This window comes from Cetorhinus maximus, unplaced genomic scaffold (genome assembly GCF_964194155.1).
Source record: "Cetorhinus maximus unplaced genomic scaffold, sCetMax3.hap1.1 HAP1_SCAFFOLD_1449, whole genome shotgun sequence".
Taxonomy (NCBI): domain Eukaryota; kingdom Metazoa; phylum Chordata; class Chondrichthyes; order Lamniformes; family Cetorhinidae; genus Cetorhinus; species Cetorhinus maximus.
The window spans coordinates 5001-23105 of NW_027597390.1; the positions used below are offsets into that span (position 1 = coordinate 5001).

Here is an 18105-nt window from a genome sequence, read left to right on the forward strand (position 1 = left end):
TGCTCTGCAGACTGTTTTTCTAGCCGGACATTTTGCTGTTGCTTGCTTTTCAGGTTTGTTCCCTTTTTAATCCATTCTGGGAAAATAATCCCACTTCAGAATGAGTTTTGGGGAGAGGAAGGAGGCGGTTGGAAGGAATTTCACGGATTTTTACCCTGAGGATGAATTGCGCTGCTGGTCTGGAGTCAGTTTCCGAGAGAGACACTGACGCGGAATCTGGGCCCCGTCCGCCCGGGGCTCCAAACCCGCTTCAATCCGCCCGCACCTCCCGCACAACCCGGATAACCAGCCCCTCCGACAGTGCGGCGCTCCCTCAGCACTGACCCTCCGACAGTGCGGCTCTCCCTCAGCACTGACCCTCCGACAGTGCGGCGCTCCTCAGCACTGACCCTCCGACAGTGCGGCTCTCCCTCAGTACTGACCCTCCGACAGTGCGGCTCTCCCTCAGCACTGACCCTCCGACAGTGCGGCACTCCCTCAGCACTGCACCCTCCGACAGTGCGGCACTCCCTCAGCACTGACCCTCCCACAGTGCGGCTCTCCCTCAGTACTGACCCCCGACAGTGCGGCACTCCCTCAGTACTGACCCTCCCACAGTGCGGCTCTCCCTCAGTACTGACCCTCCCACAGTGCGGCTCTCCCTCAGTACTGACTCTCTGACAGTGCGGCACTCCCTCAGCACTGACCCTCCGACAGTGCGGCTCTCCCTAGTACTGACTCTCTGACAGCGCGGCACTCCCTCAGTACTGACCCTCCCACAGTGCGGCTCTCCCTCAGTACTGACTCTCTGACAGTGCGGCACTCCCTCAGCACTGACCTCCGACAGTGCGGCGCTCCCCTCAGCACTGACCCTCCGACAGTGCAGGCTCTCCCTCAGTACTGACCCTCCGACAGTGCGGCACTCCCTCAGCACTGACCCTCCGACAGTGCGGCTCTCCCTCAGCACTGACCCTCCGACAGTGCGGCGCTCCCTCAGTACTGACCCTCCGACAGTGCAGCACTCCCTCAGCACTGACCCTCCGACAGTGCGGCACTCCCTCAGCACTGACCCTCCGACAGTGCGGCACTCCCTCAGCACTGACCCTCCGACAGTGCGGCACTACCTCAGCACTGACTCTCTGACAGTGCGGCACTCCCTCAGTACTGACCCTCCGACACTGCAGCACTCCCTCAGTACTGACCCTCCGACAGTGCGGCACTCCCTCTGCACTGACCCTCCGACAGTGCGGCACTCCCTCAGTACTGACCCTCCGACAGTGCGGCGCTCCCTCAGCACTGACCCTCCGACAGTGCAGCACTCCCTCAGCACTGACCCTCCGACAGTGCAGCTCTCCCTCAGTACTGACCCTCTGACAGTGCGGCACTCCCTCAGCACTGACCCTCTGACAGTGCGGCACTCCCTCAGCACTGACCCTCCGACAGTGCGGCACTCCCTCAGTACTGACCCTCCGACAGTGCGGCACTCCCTCAGCACTGCCCCTCCGACAGTGCGGCACTCCCTCAGTACTGACCCTCCGACAGTGCGGCACTCCCTCAGTACTGACCCTCCGACAGTGCGGCACTCCCTCAGCACTGACCCTCCGACAGTGCGGCACTCCCTCAGCACTGACCCTCCGACAGTGCGGCACTCCCTCAGCACTGACCCTCCGACAGTGCGGCAGTCCCTCAGCACTGACCCTCCGACAGTGCGGCACTCCCTCAGCACTGACCCTCCGACAGTGCGGCACTCCCTCAGTACTGACCCTCCGACAGTGCGGCACTCCCTCAGTACTGACCCTCCGACAGTGCGGCGCTCCCTCAGTACTGACCCTCCGACAGTGCGGCGCTCCCTCAGTACTGACCCTCCGACAGTGCGGCGCTCCCTCAGCACTGACCCTCCGACAGTGCGGCGCTCCCTCAGTACTGACCCTCCGACAGTGCGGCGCTCCCTCCGTACTGACCCTCTGACATTGCAGCGCTCACTCAGTACTGACCCTCTCACAGTGTGACTCTCCCTCAGCACTGACCCTCTCCAGCAGTGTGACTCTCCCTCAGTACTGACCCTCCGACAGTGCAGAAGTCCTTTTACTGCCTCTCGCTTAATACCTCCATCTCTCCCAGTGCTAATTTTTACCCTGAATATTTCTGAAATCCTTCCTCCCACTGATGTTAAGCTGACTGCCCTGTTATTCCTGGGACCATCTTTGCACCCTTCCTATCACTCTTCAATCCTCTGGAACCCTACTCCTGTGCAGGGAAGTTTGGAATATTCCTTTAGCCACCTGGCTGCAATGCATCCATCCCAGAAGCATGATCCCCTTTCTCTTCCCAGTACATCCCTCCTCTCAGTTTTTACCCCGTGCCCGCTCTAGCTGATATTCTCTTACACTCTTCTTCCTTTAGAAACCCCAACTCAAAGAATTCATTTTGTATTTTTGCCTCACCCTGTGCCTTGAAGCATATATCACTCTGTTCCTATTAGACCCCATCCCGCTTCTTAACAACATACGAATGAGGAACAGGATTAGGCCATTCAGCCCCTCGAGCCCGCTCCAACATTTATTTGGCTGATTTGATTGTAACCTCAACCCTACATTCCTGCCTACCCCCCACCCCCCGATAATCTTTCACCCCCTTGTTAATCAAGAATCTACCCACCTCTGCCTTAAGAATATTCAAGGACTCTGCTTCCACTGTCTTTCCAGGCAGAGAGTTCCAAAGACTCACAACCCTCTGAGAGAAAAATTTCACCTCATCTCTGTTTTAAATGGGCGACCCCTTATTTTTAAACAGTGACCCCCTAGTTCTAGATTCTCCCACAGGAGGAAACACCCTCTCCACATCCACCCTGTCAAGACCCCTCAGGTTCTTATATGTTTCAATCAAGTCGCCTCTTAATCTTCTAAACTCCAGTGGATACAAGTTTAGTCTGTCCAACCTTTCCTCATAAGGCAACCCACCCATTCCAGGTATTAGTCTGGTAAACCTTCTCTGAACTGCTTCTAACGCATTTACATCTTTCCTTAAATAAGGAGACCAGTACTGTACACGGTACTCCAGATGTGGTCTCACTAGTCCCTGTATAACTGAAGCATAACCTCCCTACTTTTGTAACCAATTCCCCTCACAATAAATGATAACATTCTATTAGCTTTCCTAATTACCTAGTAGGGCAAATTTTCAAACCTCCTCCCCGCCCGCAGAGTGTGCGCATAGAGCTTCCTGTGCACGTCACACTGGGTGGGCCTTAATTGGCACGCCTACTTAAAATGGCAGTGGGGGGCGCCAGTCGGAGGCCCGCCCACCCACCCGTGCCCATCCACCCGTGCCTGCCCACCCGTGCCCGCCCACCTGTGCCCGCTCACCCATGCCTGCTCCAGCACTCCCCACCCGACAGGGGGAAAGTGTTGGCCCAGGTCTAGTGTACCTGTTTCAAATCTTTTGAATTTTTAACAAGAATGCAAAAGAAAGAACTGGTTCAGGCAGGTAAGGGAAATCAGAGGGTAATTTAGCACTGGGATTGGTATCTTGGCTAATATTTACCCCTCAGTCAACATCACTAGGAACAGATTATCTAGTTATCATCACATTGCTGTTTGCGGGATCTTGCTGTGTGCAATTTGGCTGTTGGATTTCCTACATTGCAACAGTGATTACACTTCAAAAATACATAATTGGCTGTAAATCACTTTGGGACATCCTGAGGTCATGTAAGGCGCTATATAAATGCATGCTTTTTCTACAAGGTCCAGCAGACCCTCTAACCGTAGACAGGAGGAGGCTGATCACCTGCCCCTTACATTGGGCCAGGCCTTTGTGGAAATCACGGAAAGATCACACCAGCGCTCTGGGAGTTGAAATCATGTCACTCAGCACCACTGACACCCCAGCAGCTGTCTAGACGGTTACTAGTTTTTCTGTTTCCTGTTCTGACCCTAGCTGACGTCCTTACCTTTTTTTTTATTCATTGATGGGATGTGGGCTAGGCCAGCATTTATTGCCCATCCCTAATTGCCCCTTGAGAAGGTGGTGGTGAGCTTCCTTCTTGAACCGCTGCAGTCCATGTGGTGTAGGTACACCCACAGTGCTGTTAGGGAGGGAGTCCCAGGATTTTGACCCAGTGACAGTGAAGGAATGACGATATATTTCCAAGTCAGGATGGTGAGTGACTCGGAGGGGAACTTCCAGGTGGTGGTGTTCCCATGTGTCTGCTGCCCTTGTCCTAGATGGTAGCGGTCGTGGGTTTGGAAGGTGCTGTCTAAGGAGCCTTGGTGAATTCCTGCAGTGCGTCTTGTAGATGGTACACACTGCTGCTACTGTGTGTCGGTGGTGGAGGGAGTGAATGTTTGTACATGGGGTGCCAATCAAGCGGGACTGCTTTGTCCTGGATGGTGTCGAGCTTCTTGAGTGTTGTGGGAGCTGCACTCATCCAGTCAAGTGGAGAGTATTCCATCGCACTCCTGACTTGTGCCTTGTAGATGGTGGACAGGCTTTGGGGAGTCAGGAGGTGAGTTACTCTCCACAGGATTCCCAGCCTCTGACCTGCTCTTGTAGCCACAGTATTTATATGGCTAGTCCAGTTCAGTTTCTGCTCAATGGTGACTCCCAGGATGTTGATAGTGGGGGATTCAGTGATGGTAATGCTATTGAACATCAAGGGGTGATGGTTGGATTCTCTCTTGTTGGAGATGGTCATTGCCTGGCACTTGTTTGGTGTGAATGTTACTTGCCACTTGTCAGCCCAAGCCTGGATATTATCCAGGTCTTGCTGCATTTGGACATGGGCTGCTTCAGTATCTGAGGAGTTGCAAATGGTGCTGAACATTGTGCAATCATCAGCAAACATCCCCACTCCTGACCTTATGATGAAAGGAAGGTCATTGATGAAGCAGCTGAAGATGGTTGGGCCGAGGACACTACCCTGAGGAAGTCCTGCAGTGATGTCCTGGAGCTGAGATGACTGACATCCAACAACCACAACCATCTTCCTTTGTGCTAGGTATGACCCTAACCAGTGGAGAGTTTTCCCCCGATTCCCATTGACTCCAGTTTTGCTAGGGCTCCTTGATGCCACACTCGGTCAAATGCTGCCTTGATGTCAAGGGCAGTCACTCTCACTTCACCTCAGGAGTTCAGCTCTTTTGTCCATGATTGAACCAAGGCTGTAATGAGGTCAGGAGCTGAGTGGCCCTGGCGGAACCCAAACTGGGCGTCAGTGAGCAGGTTATTGCTAAGCAAGTGCTGCTTGATAGCACTGTTGATGACCCCTTCCATCACTTTACTGATGATGGAGAGTAGACTGATGGGGCTGTAATTGGCCGGGTTGGATTTGTCCTGCTTTTTGTGTACAGGACATACCTGGGCAATTTTCCACATAGCCGGGTAGATGCCAGTGTTGTAGCTGTACTGGAACAGCTTGGCTAGGGGCGCGGCAAGTTCTGGAGCACAAGTCTTCAGTATTATAGCCAGAATATTGTCAGGGCCCATAGCCTTTGCAGTATCCAGTACCTTCAGCTGTTTCTTGATATCACATGGAGTGAATCGAATTGGCTGAAGACTGGCATCTGTGATGCTGGGGACCTCCGGAGGAGGCCGAGATGGATCATCCACTTGGCACTTCTGGCTGAAGATTGTAGCAAATGCTTCAGCCTTATCTTTTGCACTGATGTGCTGGGCTCCTCCTCCATTGAGGATGGGGATATTTGTGGAGCCTCCTCCTCCAGTGAATTGTTTAATTGTCCACTGCCACTCACGACTGGATGTGGCAGGACTACAGAGCTTAGATCTGATCCGTTGGTTGTGGAATCGCTTAGCTCTGTCTATCACTTGCTGCTTATGCCGTTTGGCACACAAGTAGTCCTGTGTTATAGCTTCACCAGGTTGACACCTCATTTTAAGGTATGCCTGGTGCTGCTCCTGGCATGCCCTCCTGCACTCTTCATTGAACCAGGGTTGATCCCTGGCTTCTTGGTAATCGTAGAGTGGGGGATATGCTGGGCCATGAGGTTACAGATTGTGGTTGAGTACAGTTCTGCTGCTGCTGATGGCCCACAGTACCTCATGGATGCCCAGTTGCTAGATCTGGTCGAAATCTATCCCATTTAGCACGGTGGTAGTGCCACACAACACGATGGAGGGTATCCTCAATGTGAAGATGGGGCATTGTCTCCAGAATGACTGTGCGGTGGTCACTCCTACCTCTACTGTCATGGACAGATGCATCTGTGGCAGGCAGGTTGGTGAGGATGAGGTCAAGTATGTTTTTCCCTCTTGTTGGTTCCCTCACCACCTGCTGCAGACCCAGTCTAGCAGCTATGTCCTTTAGGACTCAGCCAGCTCGGTCAGTAGTGGTGGTACCGAGCCACTCTTGGTGGTGGACATTGAAGTCCCCCACCCAGAGTACATTCTGCACCCTTGTCACCCTCAGTGCTTCCTCCAAGTGGTGTTGAACATGGTGCACCTTCCCTGGAGTGCTGGGTCTTCTGTAAGGGGATTGCTGGGATAAAAGGTCCAGAGTGAGTTTCAATTATTTTTTTCTTGGTATCTGTGTCGAAATCTTTCCAACCTTTTTGTTGTCTCATTGATTCATCAGCTGAGGGAGGGGGGTATGTGGTAATCAGCAGGAGGTTTCCTTGCCCATGTTTGACCTGATGCCATGAGACTTCATGGGTCCCAGAGTCGATGTTGAGGACTCCCAGGGCAACGCCCTCCTGACTGTATACCACTGTGCTGCCACCTCTGCTGGGTCTGTCCTGCCGGTGGGACAGGACATACCCAGGGATGGTGATGGTGGTGTCTGGGACATTATCTGTAAGGTATGATTCTGTGAGGATGACTATGTCAGGCTGTTGTTTCATTAGTCTGTGAGACAGCTCTCCCAATTTTGGCACAAGCCCCCAGATGTTAGTAAGGAGGAGTTTGCAGGGTCGACAGGGCTGAGATTGTCGTTTCCGGTGCCTAGGTCAAAGTTTCATTTTATTCTTCGTCTCATCCGACGCCTCAACAAGAAACTTTGTCTCTTTCTTTCAGGTGTTAAGGAACGCAAGCTCCAACAACTCATCGACACCAACGCCCATCCAGGACCCTCCACCCCTGCCTGTCCCTCTGTCCCCACCCCATCTTCCAATCCGAGCCCCGGCCGTGTATTCACTATACCCCCTGACCTTCCCCTGTCCGATGCTGAACGTTCAGTGCTCAGCAAAGGACTCAATTTCATACCCTTACGCCCTCATCTCAATGAATTTCACACTCGGCACGATGCTGAACTCTTCTTCCGCCGTCTTCGTCTCCGTGCTCACTTCTTTGGGCAGGAGTCCTCTCCCCGTTCAACGGATCCATTTACCCACCTCCAATATTCTCCCTCCACCTGGACCCCTCCCTCTGGATTCTTACCTTCTCTTGATCTTTTCATTGAGAACTGTCAGCGTGACATTAGTCGTCTCAATTTCTCTGCTCCTCTCACCCACTCTAACCTGTCTCTCTCTGAACTCACTGCACTCCGTACTCTCAGGTCCAACCCTGACATTGTCATCAAGCCCGCCTACAAGGGTGGTGCTGTTGTTGTCTGGCGCACTGACCTCTACCTCGCAGAGGCTGAGCGCCAACTCGCAGACACTTCCTCCTACCTCCCCCTGAACCATGACCCCACCACAGAACATCAAGCCATTGTTTCCAGGACTGTCACTGACTTCATCTCCTCTGGAGATCTTCCTCCCACAGCTTCCAACCTCATAGTCCCCCAACCTCGGACGGCCCGCTTCTACCTCCTACCCAAAATCCACAAACAGGACTGTCCCGGCAGACCGATCGTGTCAGCCTGTTCCTGCCCCACAGAACTCATTTCTTGCTATCTTGACTCCATTCTCTCTCCCCTTGTCCAGTCCCTTCCCACCTACATCCGTGATTCCTCTGACACCCTACATCATATCAACAATTTCCAGTCCCCTGGCCCCAACCGCCTCCTCTTCACCATGGACGTTCAATCCCTCTACACCTCCATCCCCCACCGGGATGGTCTGAGAGCCCTCAGCTTCTTCCTCGAACAGAGGCCTGAACAATCCCCATCCACCACTACTCCCCTCCGTCTGGCTGAACTTGTTCTCTCACTGAACAATTTCTCCTTAAACTTGTCTCACTTCCTCCAAGTAAAAGGTGTGGCTATGGGTACCCGCATGGGCCCCAGCTATGCCTGTCTCTTTATGGGGTATGTGGAACATTCCTTGTTCCAGTCCTACTCCGGCCCCCTCCCACAACTCTTTCTCCAGTACATCGATGATTGCTTCGGTGCTGCTTCATGCACTCGCCCGGACCTGGAAAAATTGATTAATTTTGCTTCCAATTTCCACCCCTCCATCATTTTCACATGGTCCATCTCTGACACTTACCTTCCCTTCCTTGACCTCTCTGTCTCAACTTCTGATGATAGACTGTCCACCAATATCTATTACAAGCCTACCGACTCCCACAGCTACCTCGACTACAGCTCCTCACACCCCGCTTCCTGTAAGGACTCCATCCTATTCTCTCAGTTCCTTCGCCTCCGTCACATCTGTTCTGATGATGCCACTTTCAAAAACAGTTCCTCTGACATGTCCTCCTTTTTCCTTAACCGAGGTTTTCCACCCACGCTGGTTGACAGGGCCTTCAACCGTGTCCGGCCCATCTCCCGTGCATCCGCCCTCACGCCTTCTCCTCCTTCCCAGAAACATGATAGGGTCCCCCTTGTCCTCACTTATCACCCCACCAGCCTCCGCATTCAAAGGATCATCCTCCGCCATTTCCTCCAACTCCAGCATGATGCCACCACCAAACACATCTTCCCTTCACCACCCCTGGTGGCATTCCACAGGGATCGTCCACTCCTCCATCACCCCCTACACCTCAACCCCCTCTCACGGCACCTTCCCATGCAACCGCAGAAGGTGCAACACCTGCCCCTTTACTTCCCCCCTCCTCACCACCCAAGGGCCCAAACACTCCTTTCAAGTGAAGCAGCATTTCACTTGCACTTCCCTCAATTTAGTCTACTGCATTCGTTGCTCCCAATGCGGTTTCCTCTACATTGGAGAGACCAAACACAGACTGGGTGACCGCTTTGCAGAACACCTTAGGTCTGTCCGCAAGCATTACCCAGACCTCCCTGTCGCTTCCCATTTCAACACTCCACCCTGCTCTCATGCCCACATGTCCGTCCTTGGCCTGCTGCAATGTTCCAGTGAAGCTCAACGCAAACTGGAGGAACAGCACCTCATCTTCCGACTAGGCACTTTACAGCCTTCCGGACTGAATATTGAGTTCAACAACTTCAGATCATGAACTCTCTCCTCCATCCCCACCCCCTTTCCGATCCCTCTTTTTCCAATAATTTATATTTATTTTTTTTTAAATATATTTTTTCTTTTCCCACCTATTTCCATTATTTTTAAATGTATTTCCATCCATTGTTTTATCTCCACCTTTTAGCCTATTTCTAACCCTTCCCCCCCACCCCACCCCCACTAGGGCTATCTGTACCTTACTTGTCCTGCTTTCTACCCTTAATGTCACCATTAGCACATTCCTCACTAATACCTTCAACACCTCTTTGTCCTTTTGTCTATGACATCTTTGTCAATCTCTTCTTTGCCTCCACCTATCACTGACCCTCTATCCAGCTCTACCTGTCCCACCCCCCCCCCCCAACCAGCTTATATTTCACCTCATTTCTATTTTTACTTAGTTCTGTTGAAGAGTCATACGGACTCGAAACGTTAACTGTATTCCTCTCCGCAGATGCTGCCAGACCTGCTGAGTTTTTCCAGCTATTTTTGTTTTTGTTTTGGATTTTTACAACAATGGTTTCATCATCAGGCTTTTAATTCCAGGTGTTTATTGAATTCAAACTCCACATCTGCCGTGGTGGGATTCGAACCCGGGTCCCCAGAGCATTACCAGGCCTAACAGCATCTGTGGAGAGAAAAAAAAGAGTTAATGTTCCGAGCCCGAATGACTCTTCTTCAGTTCTGATGAAGAGTTATACACGCTCGAAACGTTAACCCTGTTTCTCTCTCCACAGATGCTGCTCGATCTGCTGTGTCTTGCCAGCATTTTCTGTTTTTGTTTTAGATTTCCAGCATCCGCGGTATTTTGCTTTTACCCCAGAGCGTTACCCTGGATCTCTGCATTACCGGTCCCCATCTTACTGGACAAGTCAGATTCCAGAATGGAACCTGGCTTGATCGATCCTAATTGTTTTTTTAAACCCTCGAGGGTACTTACTGAACAGATTCACAGAGTCTGCTATTGACTTTTTAACAAAAGGATAAAAAAATATATCAAACAAGAAATATTAACTCTATTAAACGAGACAACAAAAAGGTTGGAAAGATTTCAACACAGATACCAAGATAAAAATGATTGAAACTCACTCTGGACCTTTAATCCCAGCAATACCCCTTCCAGAAGACCCAACACTCCAGGGAAGATGCACCACTGTCACTGCACCAAGGCTAGACCTGGTTCAATTTCAGAGGTCTCTTTTCCAGTGGACTTCTGAACCTTGTCTCAATGTCCTTCTACAATTGGTATCCATGACCCCGCCCCCACCCCGAGATATCCCAAGAAACCTCACTATGACTTCAACTTTAGAGCAATACATATAAGTCCCCTAAACTCATTTCCCCAGCATTTCCAACCAGAGAGTCTTCAACCTCTGGTACACACATACCTACTGAACTGCTTTTCTCTGTGTCTCTGGGGTCTCTCTCTCTCTGAGCCCCTGTTGCTAGGCAACAACATGGTATCTTTTACTTTGTGTTTCTTTTAGCTTCAAGAGTTGCAATCCCTCATTCATGATGCATGTAGATAAGCAAAGCCTGGAGACTCGCTGGCCCCAGCTCACAGAGACAAAACTCGAATATGAAACCAGAATCATGTTTTTTTTTTTATCCACAAATACAAAATATAAATTATTTAAAACCATATCTAGTTCCTAACATTCCTCACTAACAAAGAGAAGGATAGTTGGGTTCAGCATTGGTGACCTGCTGGGCTCAGATGTAGGTTTTTAGTGACTTGATTCTATCTTTGTGTTACATTTGATTTGACGATGAGACCACTACATACAAGCACACGAATTAGGAGCAGGAGTGGCCACTCAGCCCCTCGAACCTGCTCCACCATTCAATAAGATCATGGCTGATCTGAATCTAACCTCAACCCCACATTCCTGCCTAACCCCCGATAACCTGTCACCCCCTTGTTAATCAAGAACCTATCTACCTCCACCTTAAAAATATTCAAAGACTCTGCTTCCACCGCCTTTTGAGGAAGAGAGTTCCAGAGACTCTCAACCTTCAGAGAGAAAAAATTTCCCTTCGTCTCTGTTTTAAATGAGTGACCCCTTATTTTTAAACAGTGACCCCTAGTTCTAGATTCTCCCACAAGAGGAAATATCCTCTCCACATCCACCCTGTCAAGTCCCCTCAGGATCTTATATCTTTCAATCAAGTTGCCTTTTACTCTTCTAAACTCCAGCGGATACAAGCCTAGTCTGTCCAGCCTTTCCTCATAAGACAGCCCACCCATTCCAGTATGATGCTTGTGGTGCCCCAAGGGTAGCCGTGTGAGGGAAAAGAGATTGTTGTCTAATGGTTACGGCCGTTGTGTTAAAAGAGCCACTAACTGCACCACAGTATGAGACCGAGCAGCTCTGGTTTCTTATCGAGCTGAGACAATCTCTTTCTATTTTCAGGTGCCCTATGATGGCAGACAAGAGTGAACTCAAAGCTGAGCTGGAGCGCAAGAAGCTACGGTTAGCACAGATCCGAGAGGAAAAGAAGCGAAAGGAGGAGGAGAAGAAAAGAAAGGATGTGAGTCTGTCAAGTGTTCGAACCAGCACACGGTTCATGTTTGAGAATATCCTCATTCAGATTGGAAGCAATGATATTGTGCCCAGGTCAGGCACACGTTAGAGCTGCCCAATGCTCTCCCAATGCATTTCAAAACCAAACTTGAAATAGGGGTATCTGCAGGGGCTGCTGTATAATCTCTCCGAGGGAGGTTGTCACTATAGTGTGATACGTCAATTAGAATGGTTTTATGTTCTGGACTTTTCAATTATGTTCATAGCTACACAAACTCCTTTATCCCAGTACTCCAGGATAAGGCAGTCCGATGTTGATTAACCTTATTTTCAGCAATAAAAACAGAAAGTGCTGGAAAAACTCAGCAGGTCTGGCAGAATTTGTGGAGAGAGAAACAGAGTTAATGTTTCGAGCCCATACAACTTCTCAGAGATAAAGAGAAGTAGAAATATGATGGATTTTATACTGTTGACCGGGGGCGGGGAGGGGTGGTGGAGCAAGATAGAAGGTCAGTGAGAGGTGGGAGATCAGGAGAGATTGACAAAGATGTCAGGGCCACAGGACAAAGTGGGTGTTAATGGTAATGTTAAAGACTAAAGAAGGTGCTGATAGTGGCATTAAGGTAATGCAGCAGAATGTGTGACTAGCAGAACAATGGTCAGCGCTCTGTGAAAGAACAACGTAGAACAAGTTAACAGTGGCCCTGTGGAAGGGGGGTGGGTTGGGAAAAAAGGATTATATTTTTTTTAAATAAATACAAAATTTTTAACATTGGGATTTAAAAAGAGTTCATGGTCTGAAGTTATTGAACTCAATGTTAAGTCTGGAAGACTGTGAAACGGCAGATCAGAAGATGAGATGCTGTTGCTCCAGTTTGCACATTTATTTTGAGTATTTATGTTAGAAGCACTCTCTTCTACCGAATTCATACAATCATGCTGCACAGGGAAAGGCCATTCAGTCCATTGTATCTCTGTTGGTTCTTTCAGAAAGCTCTCCCAATTAGTCCCATTCCACCTTTTCTTACTCTGTAACCCTGAAACATCGAAGCATAGAAACTAGGAGCAGGAGTAGGCCGTTCGGCCCTTCCAGCCTGCTCTGCCATTCAGTATGATCATGGCTGATCCTCTATCTCAACACCGTACTCCTGCTCTCTCCCCATACCCCATGACACCTTTAGAGTCCTGAAATCTACAGCCTCCTGTGGTAGGGAATTCCACAGGTTCATCACCCTCTGCGTGAAGAAGTTTCTCCTCATCTCAGTCCTAAACAGCCTACCCTGTATCCTGAGATTGTGACCCCTTGTTCTAGACTCCCCCAGCCAGAGGAAACATCATCCCTGCATCCAGTCTGTCCAGCCCTGTCAGAATTTTATACATTTCAATGAGATCCCCTCTCATTCTTCTAAACTCCAGTGAATACAGTCCTAGTCGGCCCAATCTCTCCTCATACGACAATCCTGCCATCCCAGGAATCAGTCTGGTGAACCTTCACTGCACTCCCTCTATGGCAAGTATATCCTTTCTTAGGTAAGGAGACCAAAACTGCACACAATACTCCAGGTGTGGTCTCACCAAGGCCCTGTACAGCTGCAGTAAGACATTCTTGCTCCTGTACTCAAGTCCTCTCACAATGAAGGCCAACATACCATTTGCCTTCTTAACTGCTTGCTGCACCTGTATGCTTGCTTTCAGTGATTGGTGTACAAGGACACCCAGGTCCCTTTGTACATCAACATTTCCCAAACTATCCCCATTTAAATAATACTCTGCCATTCTGTTTCTCGTACCAAAGAGGATAACTTCACACTTATCCACGTTATACAGCATCTGCCATGTATTTACCCACTCACTCAACTTGTCTAAATCGCCTCGAAACCTCTTAACACCCTCCTCATTGCTCACATTCCCACCTAGTGTCGTGTTGGAAATACTGCATTTGGCTCCTTCATCCAAATTTTTTCTTATATATTGTGAATAGCTGGGGCCCAAGCACTGATCCCTGCGGTACCCCACTAGTCACTGCCTGCCACCCAGAAAAAGACCCATTTATTCCCACTCTCTGTTTCCTGTCTGCTAACCAATTCTCAATCTGTGCCAGTATATTACCCCCAATCCCATGTGCTTTAATTTTACACACCAACCTCTAATGTGGGACTTTATCAAAAGCTTTCTGAAAATCCAAATACACCACATCCACTGGTTCTCCCTTATCTATTCTGCTAGTTACATCCTCACAAAACTCCAGTAGGTTTGTCAAACATGATTTTCCTTCCATAAATCCATGTTAACTTTGTCTCATCTGTTGATATTTTCTAAGTGTCCTGTTATCACGTCCTTTATAATAGACTCTAGCATTTTCCCCACTACTGATGTTAGACTAACTGGTCTGTAATTCCGTTTTCTCCCTCCCTCCTTTTTTAAATAGTGGGGTTACATTTGCCATCCTCCAATCTGCCGGGACTGTTCCAGAATCTATAGAATTTTGGAAGATGACAACCAACACATCCACTATTTCCATGGCCGCCTCCTTTAGTCCCCTGGGGTGTAGATTATCAGGCCCTGGGGATTTATCAGCTTTCAGTCCCATTCATTTCTCCAGCACTGTTGGTTTAGTAATACTAATTTCCTTCAATTCCTCCTTCTCACTAGACCATTGGTTCCCTAGTATTTCTGGGAAGTTACTTGTGTCTTTCTCCATGAAGACAGAACTAGGATAATTGTTTAATTTCTCTGCCATTTCCTTGTTCTCTATTATAAATTCTCCTGTTTCAAACTGTGAGGGACCTATATTTGTCTTGATGAGTCTTTTTCTTTTTACATAATTATAGAAGCTTTTACTGTGTGCTTTTAGGTTCCTTGCAAGTTTACTCTCATAGTCGATGTTTCCCCTCTTAATCAATCTCTTGGTCCTCCTTTGCTGAATTCTAAATTGATCCCAATCCTCAGGCTTGCTACTTTTTCTAGCAACTTTATATGACTCCTCTTCGGATCTAATACTATCCTTAATTTCTTCTGTTAGGCATGGTTGGGCTGCTTTTCCTGTTATGTTTTTGTGCCAGAAAGGAATGTATAACTGTTGCAATTCATACATTCATTCCTTAAATATTAGCCAATGTCTATCCACCATCATGCCTTTTAATGAAGTTCCTCAACCTATCTTAGCCAACTCACACCTCAGACCTCCGTGGTTTCCTTTGTTAAGGTTTAGGAACCTACTTTCAGATCAGACTACTTCACTTTCCAACCTAATGAAGAATTCAATCATGTTATGGTCACTATTCCCTAAAGGACCCCGCACAACAAGATTATGAATTAACCCCTTCTCACTGCACAATACCAAATCTCGGACAGCCTGTCCCCTAGTCGGTTCCTCGACATACTGGTCTAAAAAACCCCATCTCGTACTCACACCAGGAATTCATCCACCACGGTATTATTGCTAATTTGGTTTAAAGTCACCCATGTAGCACCCTTGTTACAGGCATCTCTAGTTTCCTGTTTAATGCTATCCCCTACTTTACCATTACTGTTTGGAGACCTATAGACAGCTCCCACTAATGTTTACCGCCTCTTGTTGCTTCTTAGCTCCACCCAGACCGATTCTACATCTAGATTTTCTGAGCCAATCTCTCACTATCACTCTGGGGGGGATATTGAATGTTCTTGATGAGGTAAAGTGAGGGGGATATTGAAGTTCTCAAAGAGGTAAAGTGAGGGGGATATTGAATGTTCTCGAGGAAGTGAGAAGAGGGGGATGTTGAATGTTCTCGAGGAGGTAAAGTGAGGGGGATATTGAATGTTCTCTGAGGTAACGTGAGGGGGATATTGAATGTTCTTGATGAGGTAAGGAGAGGGGGATATTGAATGTTCTCGATGAGGTAAGGTGAGGGGGATATTGAATGTTCTCAATGAGGTAAGGAGAGGGGGATATTGAATGTTCTCGATGAGGTAAGGAGAAGGGGATATTGAATGTTCTTGATGAGGTAAGGTGAGGGGGATATTGAATGTTCTCTGACGTAAAGTGAGGGGGATATTGAATGTTCTCGAGGAGGTAAGGAGAAGGGGATATTGAATGTTCTTGATGAGGTAAGGAGAAGGGGATATTGAATGTTCTTGATGAGGTAAGGAGAGGGGGATATTGAATGTTCTCGATGAGGTAAGGAGAGGGGGGTATTGAATGTTCTCGAGGAGGTAAGGAGAGGGGGATATTGAATGTTCTCGATGAGGTAACGAGGAGGGGATATTGAATGTTCTCGATGAGGTAAGGAGAGGGGGATATTGAATATTCTCGATGAGGTAAGGTGTGGGGGATATTGAATGTTCTCGATGAGGTAAAGTGAGGGGGATATTGAATATTCTCGATGAGGTAAGGAGAGGGGGATATTGAATGTTCTCGATGAGGTAAGGTGAGGGGGATATTGAATGTTCTCGATGAGGTAAAGTGAGGGGATATTGAATATTCTCGATGAGGTAAGGTGAGGGGGATATTGAATGTTCTCGATGAGGTAAAGTGAGGGGGATATTGAATATTCTCGATGAGGTAAGGAGAGGGGGATATTGAATGTTCTCGATGAGGTAAGGTGAGGGGGATATTGAATGTTCTCGATGAGGTAAAGTGAGGGGATATTGAATCTTCTCGATGAGGTAAGGTGAGGGGGATATTGAATGTTCTCGATGAGGTAAGGTGAGGGGGATATTGAATGTTCTCGATGAGGTAAGGAGAGGGGGATATTGAATATTCTCGATGAGGTAAGGAGAGGGGGATATTGAATCTTCTCGATGAGGTAAGGAGAGGAGGATATTGAATGTTCTCGATGAGGTAAGGTGAGGGGGATATTGAATGTTCTCGATGAGGTAAGGAGAGGGGGATATTGAATGTTCTCGATGAGGTAAGGAGAGGGGGGTCATTGAATGTTCTCGAGGAGGTAAGGTGAGGCGGATATTGAATGTTCTTGATGAGGTAAGGAGAGGGGGATATTGAATGTTCTCGATGAGGTAAGGAGAGGGGGATATTGAATATTCTCGATGAGGTAAGGAGAGGGGGATATTGAATGTTCTCGCTGAGGTAAGGAGAGGGGGATATTGAATATTCTCGATGAGGTAAGGAGAGGGGGATATTGAATGTTCTCGATGAGGTAAGGAGAGAGGGATATTGAATGTTCTCGATGAGGTAAGGAGAGGGGGATATTGAATATTCTCGATGAGGTAAGGAGAGGGGGATATTGAATATTCTCGATGAGGTAAGGGGAGGAGGATATTGAATGTTCTCGAGGAGGTAAGGTGAGGCGGATATTGAATGTTCTTGATGAGGTAAGGAGAGGAGGATATTGAATATTCTCAATGAGGTATGTGCAGAATGTGTTTCACTATAAATCAGGCATGTAGAACCAGGGGATGCAAACTTCAGTTCGTAGAAGTATATCTTGTTTTAAATCCTTAATTCAAAATGTGACACATGTGAAGTATAATCTACAAAGAGACAGGGGAGTTTCAAACGTAGTTGTATAAGTGTTGTTCGGTCTAACAAGTTATTTCTCATCTTTGGTTTCCCATGTATTTTGCATTGAAGTTGAAGAAATGATGTATTTGAGAGTGGATCTGAAAGGGAATTTAAACAGTGGAAAAGCAGTGGGAAATGGATAAGGGGTGGCAGCAAATGGCCGAGGAAAGATATGTACAGTTTGGAGCTTTCTAGGGAGCAGGCTGCCTAAGATAAAATTTTCAAACTCCTTTGGTGTTACACATTGTGCTGTAAGTCATGAATAAACGGCTCTGTTTGTGATCAAGTGATTTCTAATTCACAAACACTGAACATGGACAGCTTTCCTGGCTTGAATCCGGGTGAGGTGGAGTGCAGAGTATGCGTAGAGTTTTGTGAGATACTGGGAAAGCCTCAAGCAGTGAATCCTCTTAACCTGCTTTCAGGGTGATTTCAAGAAGGAGACCCTTTCTGCCTCACAGGATGAGCTGGACCTGGAAAGAAAGCGTAAAGAGACCGAGGCGCTGCTTCAGAGCATTGGCATAACTACAGAGCCCTCAATAGGTGAGTCTGCGAAGCATTCAAGACTGGGCTACAAAACCTGTATTGTAGGAACTGGGTTGAAATAAGAAGTTATTCCTCTGGTTAACCATTTGTTTCAGTTCTCTCTGCTCAAATTGCCCCTCTTGGAATATGAATGACACAATTTTAAAGCTTCTGTAGTGGAACATAACTTGGCTGTTTTTAATTGGTTTCAGATCATGTGTGTGGCTGACTGATCCTGAACACTGCATGTTTGTTT

General features: G+C 48.2%; 1 protein-coding gene across 1 annotated transcript in view; it reads left to right on the top strand.

The window, feature by feature from the left end:
- LOC144676238 (cytoplasmic dynein 1 intermediate chain 2-like) overlaps positions 1-18105 on the top strand; it is a 71335-nt gene that overhangs the window by 25 nt on the left and 53205 nt on the right. The window contains exons 1-3 of the mRNA XM_078536722.1: positions 1-53; positions 11711-11828; positions 17750-17867. The exon at positions 1-53 is cut by the window's left edge and continues 25 nt beyond it. Of these exons, the coding sequence (XP_078392848.1) occupies positions 11718-11828; positions 17750-17867 (229 nt within the window). The 5' untranslated portion in view covers positions 1-53; positions 11711-11717. The remainder of the gene's footprint in view (positions 54-11710; positions 11829-17749; positions 17868-18105) is intronic.